This window comes from Oratosquilla oratoria, chromosome 27 (assembly GCF_046742065.1).
Source record: "Oratosquilla oratoria isolate Oo_2021 chromosome 27, ASM4674206v1, whole genome shotgun sequence".
NCBI classification, from domain to species: Eukaryota; Metazoa; Arthropoda; class Malacostraca; order Stomatopoda; family Squillidae; genus Oratosquilla; species Oratosquilla oratoria.
The window spans coordinates 2,129,441-2,139,977 of record NC_134803.1 but is presented as its reverse complement, the minus strand read 5'-3'; the positions used below and the strand labels follow the sequence as shown (position 1 = coordinate 2,139,977).

At 37.6% G+C, this 10,537-nt stretch overlaps 1 protein-coding gene across 1 annotated transcript in view; it reads left to right on the top strand.

The window, feature by feature from the left end:
• The window catches only part of LOC143040113 (blastula protease 10-like), a 23,390-nt gene extending 13,222 nt beyond the window's left edge, over window positions 1–10,168 (top strand). Inside the window, exons 4-10 of the mRNA XM_076210806.1 lie at window positions 936–1,138; window positions 1,443–1,634; window positions 5,478–5,604; window positions 7,074–7,208; window positions 8,747–8,827; window positions 9,548–9,695; window positions 9,946–10,168. Coding sequence (XP_076066921.1) covers window positions 936–1,138; window positions 1,443–1,634; window positions 5,478–5,604; window positions 7,074–7,208; window positions 8,747–8,827; window positions 9,548–9,695; window positions 9,946–10,084 — 1,025 coding nt within the window. The 3' untranslated portion in view covers window positions 10,085–10,168. The remainder of the gene's footprint in view (window positions 1–935; window positions 1,139–1,442; window positions 1,635–5,477; window positions 5,605–7,073; window positions 7,209–8,746; window positions 8,828–9,547; window positions 9,696–9,945) is intronic.
• The last annotated feature ends 369 nt before the right edge of the window (window positions 10,169–10,537 follow it).

The window sequence follows — 10,537 nt, the reverse complement described above, 5'->3', positions numbered from 1 at the left end:
TTTCAAGAATAAATTACCCATAACTGTTATTGATGTGTAGATTTATTCCTTTTATAGTTAGAGTGGGTTTTTCTTTATAGGCAGAGAGGATTCAGGACCATATGTATTTTCTTCTCTTTTTCTCATTTCTTCTTCTCTCTTAGATTCATTAATGTTTCCCAGGTCGTTATTTGCCTGCAACCTCCTGCTTAGAAACTCTAATCACGGAAGGTGTAGTGCTGCCCCTCTACAGTGAAGTTGAGAACAAAGACACTGCTTGGCAGGATACATCCTCGAAGAATTTTTTAATGCAGCATTTCCTACTAAACAGTGATTCATCATTAGTGGTTCAAAAGCGCAAACCCTGCAACACATGTTTTTTTGCCCCTCAGCTTATTTAGACTATTTCAGGAGGGCCAATAAATCAATTAGATGGCTATAGAAGGTCTTAGGGATTCTCGCCCACTTTTATCATTTTCCCTCCACTTTCGCCCACTAGTGTCCGTATCGGGCTCTACGCAGCCGTTATCTTGGGGACTTCAGTGGCATTCCTGAGGACCAGGTTACTCACTATTTTTGCACGACTGAAGATTAATCTTCACTTAAAAAGGAATTATTATGGTGTTTAACTTTTACTGTCCCTCCGTTCTACTACCCTCCTTAAATCTCTCCTGTTGTGCAATTTCTATGACTTCACCTCTTGAGTGCAATATTGTCCCCCAAGGGTGGAGTCGCTGTTTGTTACTAACGAAAGTGTAAATTCACTCCTCACTAGTCACCATTCAAAAATTCTATTACCACATTTCTCTTTTCCGTAGTCTTTATGATTGATTTGTTACACCTGGTTCATACAGCAATCTACTGCTGCACAAGTTGTTCAGAGTTGCTGGATTGCCCTTCTCTGTTCTGCAAGAGGTTGGGTCACTTCTTCCATACCTAAGAGGTTTTCTTTCCAGATCCCGACTATCAAGACAGAGTCATGGCGGCCATAAGACACTGGAGAGAGAATACTTGCATAGTATTCAAGAAACTAAAGTCAGCGGATAAGCCTATCAACCATCTCAATATTGTGCGAGAGTCAGGCTGCTGGAGTTTTGTTGGCCGAAACTACGGCCAATCTTTAGGACAAAAAATATCCATTGGGAACGGGTGCCTTAGAGTAAGGAAATAAACTCAATCTATATTGGTTGTCCGTCGAGATAGGTTGGGCTGGTTTTAGTGGGCAAAGAATGCCATACTGCTGTGCAGCACTTGAAATAATATGAACAACACATTTTTTTTTCTTTTTGTGAGTCTGAGCAATCGGCTATTGCCTCATCTTACAAAGAGTCTCAGTTTTTACTATCATTATTATTTTAGTATGTACTGTAATCTATATCAGCGGCTTACAAATGTCTATAGACACCCCCATAAAGCACCCAAATGAATATAAACTAATCCATTTTCTTTGTAACTCTGAGTAGCTGGGCACTGTTGCCCATGAGATCGGCCATGCTTTGGGCTTCTACCATGAGCAATCGAGGTCAGATCGTGATGACTACGTCATCATCAACTTCGAGAACATTAAGTCTGACAAGACCGGTAATTTCAAGATAAGGACAACTCTCACCGATGTTCCTTATGACTATACTTCAGTCATGCATTATGGGTCCAAGGTAAGAGAGACTGTCATCTACATCTACTTTATCATAGCCATCAAAGAGGTCAAAGGGAAAACTAGCAATGTAAAATATATGGAGTATATGTATGAGAGTATATTCTAAATCATAAGGAAGTTCCAGAAGTGCCACTTCCTGATAATCTTCTTCGTCAACTCTCCAACACGATGTGATTCCAATGGAGAGAGAGTGAGTGGTTTGAGGTAAAGGTGGGACTTTGCCAGGGATGTGTTTTGTCGCCTTGGCTGTTTAATTTATGTATGGATGGGGTGGTGAGTGTGTGTGTGTGTGTGTGTGTAAATATACCGGTACACACACACACACACACACACACACACACACACACACACACACACACACACACACACACACACACACACTCACACACACACACACACACACACACACACACACACACACACACACACACACACACACACACACACACACACACACACACTCACACACACACACACACACACACACACACACACACACACACACACACACACACACACACACACACACACACACATATATATATATATATATATATATATATATATATATATATATATATATATATATATATATATATATGCAATAAAAACACTAGGAGCGTGTGTTCACAAATGCGTAAGTAACCACTAGGAAAAGTGAACTAACGAAGCAGAGCGCTTTCGTATAATTACATCTTCTGTGCAGATACAAAGAAAGAATTATAAAATGAAGAAACAAGGTACAGAATATATGGCTGAGTGAGACAGTGAAGAGGGCATTCGGAGGTAGAGGAAGAAATACACGTGACAAACGTTTGAACCGTCCTGGTAACCAACAAGTATGAGACAACTGCTCATAATTTATATTACAATTTGAATAATTTTGAAATTTCATGAGAAATATAACTATCTAATTTGTACAAACCTTGATGGAGATTAACATTTATTCCCTTACTAGATTTGATCAAACAGTATTCAATTAAATTTCTATCTGTTATGTTGTTGGTGTATGTGATGACTTTAGCGTTATCCCAGTCAACTGGGTGGTTAAAATGGTTCATATGGTTGAATATGCCGCTAGATTGGTTTCCCTCTCTAACGTATTTCTTGTGTTGATTGATTCGTGCTTTGAGTGTTTTAGCAGTCTGACCAACATAAAACTGATTACATGATTTACAAGATATTTTGTACATATATGCATATATACATTTTAACAACCACACTCACTCACTCCGTTGGATCTTGAACCTCGTGTAGATTCTGGTCCGCCAACAGTAATCCTCTCCATACCCTTCGGTCCTGTGCTGCTTCCATCCAGGTTATTTTATTTATTCCTCTTCTGTCCATCTCCGCCTCCACTCCATCTATCCATCTCATTCGAGGTCTCCCTCTGGGTCTTCTTCCAGGCATTCTACCCATCATAACTCGTTTTTAACAGCCACAATGCACTTTAATTCTAAGCCATCAACATCGGGAGACCCAGTGGAAACCACAACCATTGACTTACCAACTAGCGTAGTTGGTAAGTCAATGCGCACTTGTCATGTGATAGCTGAGTTCGAGTCCTCGGCAATAACATATTTCAATTTCTGGTTGTGGCCTCCATTGGGTCTTCCGATGTTGTTGGCTTAGAAATAAACTGCATTGTGGTTGTTAAAATGTATCTCTAATCACTAGGACCCATTCAGTGTTGTAAATGTATATATAGATAATAGGCTGTCTTTACACCTCGGTAAAACGGAAAGTATTGTCTTCGCATCAAAACCCAACCTCAGGAAACACAGCGATGTACAGGTCAGATGTGGGGTTAATGTCTTGGAGTCAAAACAAGAGGTAACCTATCTTGGAATACCCTTAGATCAGTCTCTTTCATGGAATGTCATAACGGATAAGATTGTATCCAAGTGTTCACATAAAGTCAAATTTTTGTACAGAAAAGCCAGAAATTTTGATTTGGAAACAAAGAAGCTTCTGGTCTCAGCCTTGTTACAGCATCACTTTGATTACGCTTGTAGTTCTTGATACAGTAGTCTGAGCAGAAAAAAAAAAAACAGTCTCGGCTACAGGTTGCACAAAATAAGATAATTAGATTCATGCTAAATTTACCTCAACGTAGTCATATTGGTATAGAAGAATTTAGCAAGGTAGGAATGTTACCTGTAAAATATCGTGTCCAGCAGCTGAAACTAAACCAGGTTTACAATGTCGTTCACAATTCTGCTCCCTCATATGTGAGCTGTAATTTTACGTTATCGGCTGAGTCTTTTATTGTATCTCATGCAGGTCCCTTCACCAAAAACAGTTTTCACTTCACAGGTGCTCAACTATGGAACTCACTACCTGTGTCCATTAAGAAGTCAAATAGCAAGGTTACCTTCAAGAAAAAAGTCAAGGGTTACTATATGTCTCGGCTATGGACAGAGAACAGCCTTGATTTTATGTACTACTAGCTTAGTGCGGGATACTTGACTCTATGAGTAATACCATCCAAATCTGCGTTCACTCATAACTGTTCTGACCTCCCCCACCTTTTTTTTTTGTCCTTCAGAAGTTTAGTTTAGTATAACAATGTTTGATGTTGCAAATTGGTTTCCACCTTTGTTTTGCTAGTCGTAGGGTCCGAGAACATTTATGATCTGGCCTTTTTCCTCGTTCTCCTTGTTGTTTTACTCATACGAGTATTGGTCCCCTGTATCCTACTTCTGGTGCTTCAGGTTATAATGTACTACTCCCTAGCGCTCATACTAATTGCCCACTCCGTCCTGAGATTCAGGTAAAATGTTAGAATTAATCAATATGTGACCCTAGCTGCAGTGTAGCATTCACTATAACATGTTGATACAGCTGTAGAATAATGTAGTATATCATTAATGGTACTACTCTGATATAGTACTCACTCATACATGTTGATACAGCTGTAGAATAATGTAGTATATCATTAATGGTACTACTCTGATATAGTACTCAGACATACTGTTTTGTTACAATTTGACATTATTTTGTTGTTCCTTTGCTTAATGCAATGTTCCTTTTTGTGGTGGTGCTCAATTTTTGGTCTCAATATCCTATGTGTACGAACATTTTAGTAATATTAGCAAAACTATAACAATGTTTATGTGTCATATGTGTACTGACTGGTATTATTCATGATTGTCCCTGGTCCCCTTAACCCCCTACGTATGTTGTCTGTGTGACTTAGTGTAGAATAACAGTCTGATGAGGACCACAATGGAAATAAGCGTACATCCTTTTTGTGTTATCCTCGGCAATTTGCAATTATTATTCCGAACTATGTATTCTTGTAATTATTTGCACTTCATGTACATTGATTCATTGCCAAATAAAGTCTATCTATCTATGTATATATCTATATATATATATATATATGTATATGTCTATATATATATATATATATATATATACACGTACATACATAAAGATAAAGAGAGAGAGAGAGAGTCATACATCTGGTCTAGAGCGCAAATAATTCTCTCTGACGTCCACCACGTAGGACCAACTATTGTGCGATGCAACAAGCTTGAAACAGGGATTGTTTGGTTTGATGTGTGCCATATATACTGTATATATATATATATATATATATATATATATATATATATATATATATATATATATATATATATATATATATATATACATATATATATATATATATATATGTATATATATATGTATATATATATGAATATATATATGTATATATGTATATATATACATATATATATATATATATGTATATATAATACTCGTGTGTATATATATATATATATATATATATATATACATACATGCATACATACATATATATTACTTTCGACAGTTCTTCTCCATAAACGGCGAGTTCACCCTGATGACCAAAGACCCATTTCGTCAAGACTTGCTAGGGAATCGGAAAGGACTTTCCTTCAGGGACATCAAGATGGCAAATATCATGTACGGGTGTATAGGTAGGTGCACACGAGAACAGAGGACGTTAATAGCAGATATGAGGTCGTTATGTACATATATATATGTGTGTGTCTAATACACACACTCACACACACACACACGTACACACACTGCGAGATACAAAGACGGGACTCTACGGGCATAGCTCCCCTTCCTGTAAAATACAACTATAGGCAAATCACTCAAAGAATCTCAGTCGATTCTACATTTTCGGTTGGCAGCCCTGCTCACCCTTCCCCCGCTGAGCTGGCTGAAACATCAAGCCTCCTTAAAATAGTTTCATATTTCTTCACTTGGTTCAGTGACTATACGAGTTGCGCGAATTTCATGTACACCTAGGGATGAAGCAGTCCTTGTTCACTTATTTCAAAGCTTTCCGTCTCGATAGTACAAAGGAAGTAATTATAGCGAGTATAAGATAAGGAATATAATTTTAATGTTTATAGAGCATTTTACTTATCATCGCTGTGTCCAGTCATTATGAGGCTGGTTGTAAAATTGAACATGTCTTCTGTGATATGAAATAGTCATGAATATCTCTGTGCTTTCACATATCCCATAAAGTGACACATAAAAGAGAAAATGGAAGGTTTATATGATTATCTTTTGATACAGGACGGGTGGTGAGAAGCACAGCGTCTTGCTCCCTCCCTCCCTCCACCCCAATCAAAATTGAACATGACTTGAGTACATACCGCATGGTTTTTCGCATCTCGATTAGTTTACGACTTTCACCATCTCATATTCATTATCTTCTCGAGTCTTTGAATACGGTTGTACCAACGTATATGGTCGGAAAAGGGACGCTCAGGTTGGAAATTGAAATATGTAGATACGAAAAAGTTCGTGAATTGTATCGCATCATAGCGAAGAGTGAGCAAGGCTGCCAACCGAAAACGCAGGATCGACTGAGATTCTTTGAGTGAATTGCCTATAGGTAAATACAACTAGGTAACTAAGCACACACACACACACACACACACACACACACACACACACACACACACACACACACACACACACACACACACACACACACATTCACACACACACACACACACACACACACACACACACACACACACACACACACACACACACACACATGCACACACACACACACACACACACACACATTCACACACACACACACACACACACACACACACACACACACACACACATGCACACACACATATACACATACACACATCTTATATATGTGTGTATATATATATATATATAATATATATATATATATATATATATATATATATATATATATATATATATATATATATATATATATATATATACTATGGAAATATCTATCCTCAGATTGCGAAATTTGTAGAAGAAAGATATTTACGAGAAAAGGGCCACAGGAGTCTTAGAACTGACACACACTTTATCTGAAATAAAGTTACTAAGATGGGAAGTATTCTAAGACAATGATGTTATATTGCAGACTCCTGGACAGGTTCTTGTGGGCTGTCGGCTCCAGTGTGCCAGAACGAAGGATACGTTGACAAGAACTGCACCTGTCGATGTCCCCCTGGGACTTCGGGTGACCAGTGCCAAGAAGTGACCGGAGGATACTACCGTTTGTATCGCCCATGTTCTCACGTAGCCTACTAGAAAATCGTTGTCGTTACGAGTAATACTGCCGCTTAATCATCGATATCATAAGTTTTATTACTACTTTAGACATCATTTCCACTGGCAGCAGAAGTGAAGTAGTGGTAGTAGAAACATCAATTTAATTAATTTCATTGTTATCATTATTATCATTACTGTAATTATTATTTTTATAATTATCTTTACTATTATTATTATTACTAATATTATTATCATTATTATTATTATTATTATTATTATTATCATTATTATTATTATTATTATTATTATTATTATTATTATTATTATTATTATTATTATTATTATTATTATTATGACGTATATGAAACTGTACGTTCCTTTTTGACCAAATTTTATGAAACAATAGAAAATATATTTGTGGCCGAATCTTGGCCGAAAATATTCAAGACTGAAAAAATTCAAGACAGTGTGAAGAGGCGAAGCAGGTAGAGAGGAGAGAGCAAAAGGAGTAAATAAACACTTGCCAATGGAAAATGGGGGGATGTGGGAGAGAGATGGGCATAATATTTTGATATGCTGAACGCAGAGGAGGAGGAGGAGGAGGAGGACAGGGGAGGGGGGATTTGAGTGTGACGGTGGAAGATGATGGGAGAATGGCCGTGGCGGGAGAGAGCCATTGCAAATCAATAAGCCTGTTGCAAAATAAGGCTATGAAAATATTGTAAAATAAGGCTATTGCAAAATATTGCAAAAGATGGCTATTGCAATAAGTGAGGTTCAACTGGCGTTGCAAGAAAAAGTTGGAAAAAACAACCTAGATTATGTGGATTCCAACTGGATTGTCTTACAAAGGATGGATTGGTGGTAGAAGACTGTTCAGTATATGTCTAAGGAAAGGATGGGTCCCACTGGGCTTGAGAAGTGCATTGCATATCTCCACTGTACAAGGGGAAGGGGACAAGTATTGCTGTTAGTAGTTTTACGGAGATCAGTCTATTGGGGAAGGTGGATGGGTTTGTATTAAGCGAATGGATCAGAAGGAGAGGAACAGGAGTGGCTGAGGAAGAGGAGTTTGGTTTTAGGAGAGGAAATGAATGTGTAGATCAAGTGTTTGTGGAAAGGCAGGAATCTGGGAAGTGTTTAGCAAAAGGAGCGGATTGTTTTTGGGCTTTCGTCGACTTGGGAGAGTGTGATAGGGTGGATATTTTCTTTTTTCCTTCTGCATAAGTGGTATGTGGAGTCGGGGGAAGTCTGTTAAAGACATTCAAACGGTTTTACGTGAGTAGTAAGGCCCCTTTCCCACTAGGCAACCAGTGACCGTCATTAGTGGCGGTCACTAGTCGCCTAACATGCGAAACCCGCACGGTTCCGAGGGCGCCACCAGCGATCCGATCGACAAACAAGTGCGGGATCCATTCCTGGAGACGAGTGAATAATAGGCTGCCTGTCATCGGTCGAAACAAGAGCTCAAAAACATGTCTCTTTGTTCAAGATGGTCAGATATGAGTACGAGTGATTTTCTTTTCTTTTTAATGTTTGCAGCTGATTTGGAGTGCGGAGGAAATGTAACCGAACCGACAGTCATTACAACACCCAACTACCCGAACACATTCCTGCCTGAAAGTGAGTATCAAAATTCGTTCTTAAATCCTTGCGTATAACGACCGACCTCAACAAATGAATCACCTTCCGTGGTCACGTGTGCACCCCAATGGTGTCCCCGTTGCCACAAGTCTTGTCTCCCACTCACGCAGCCAGTCGTTACGGTCAATTGCACATCTACTGGCAACACAGAAGACCTGCCAGACTTACCTTTGTGATGCATTGAAACACCTAATGTCTGTTGCAGGACAGAATAAATTCTATATATACTGTTAGCCATCGGATACTATAAAAGCTCTCATATTTCTAAATCTATTGAAAAAAATTCTTATGAGAGCTTTACTGATTCATTACTGTTCTTATCATCTATCTAACAGATATTAGCAATCGTCGGCTACTGTAAACGTTTTCATATTTCTAACTTTATTGAAAAAAGTCACTTCATGAGAGCCTTATTCATTCATTCAATTATTTATTTATCCATTTGGAAATTTGAAAAAATAGATTGATTAATCTGATTATTTATTACTTATTCATTTGGCCATTTCTTTAGTCAGCTGCCATTTCCTCCACTTACCCATTTATCTACATACACATGTATGTTATCTATTTTATCATTCATTAATCTATTTACATACATGTTCACTTGTTTGTTTGTTCATCATATTGATTATTCTACTTGTGTATTTATCTACTTATTCATATACCTATCAACCTGTTATTTTTTTCTCCTGTCCATAGCTCAATGCATATGGTGGATCCAGGCGCCATTTTGCATGAAAGTGAAACTGACTTTCAGCAGCTTCAAACTGATCAAACGCATGAGCTCTTCTTGCCGCTTCGACAAACTCGAGATTCGGGAAGGTGGCCCCTTCGTTTCAGGACATGCGTAAGTATTTTAATCTTATGCAATTTATACATTTATTTCTCTACCTATATATCTATCTACTCTTTAGTAAAGCTAAATTGACTTAATCGAAAATAGGCATGTATTCTTTAGATAAAGGGCATGCCTACTTTTCAAAATAATTATATTATTATCATTATTATTATTATTATTATTATTATTATTAATTATTATTATTGTGAACATTATCATTATTGCTATCATAATTATCATTATCTTTTCGTGACTACAGATACTGTGGGTCTGAAATCGAAAGTGGGCAAGCCTTTGAGTCGATCCAGAGTGAGATGTTCCTTAGGTTCAATGGAGCCGTGGAAATGGAGCCAGGGTTCAGCGCCCACGTCAGTTTCATAAACGACCCGGACTGCTAAAGCCAGGTGGCTCTTGATCAACTGCTCCAAAAAGTATCTTTTCGTAGGGAAGGTGGGCGTTCGACAGGTTCCGATACGGATATTCCAATTCCTTTTTGTTTACTGTAGTTAATATACATGAGTGAAAGATGTAGATGCTGGTAACTAAATAAAAACCTGAGACTGAAGCTGTGACATGTTGACTTTTGGTACCTCGATCACTTTTGTAATTATGATCAGAACTGTCAAGATTCCTCTTATTTGGCGGTAGGACGAAATGCATGTCTGATGAGATACACGAACCTATCTCTAATATAATCGTCTATCGTGTCACATAGTTTGATGGGAATCTGTAAATCTACTTTTCTGAAGTTCATTATATCACCTTTAAATGATGTATATAAGAAATATGTATATATATATATATATATATATATATATATATATATATATATATATATACATAAATACATG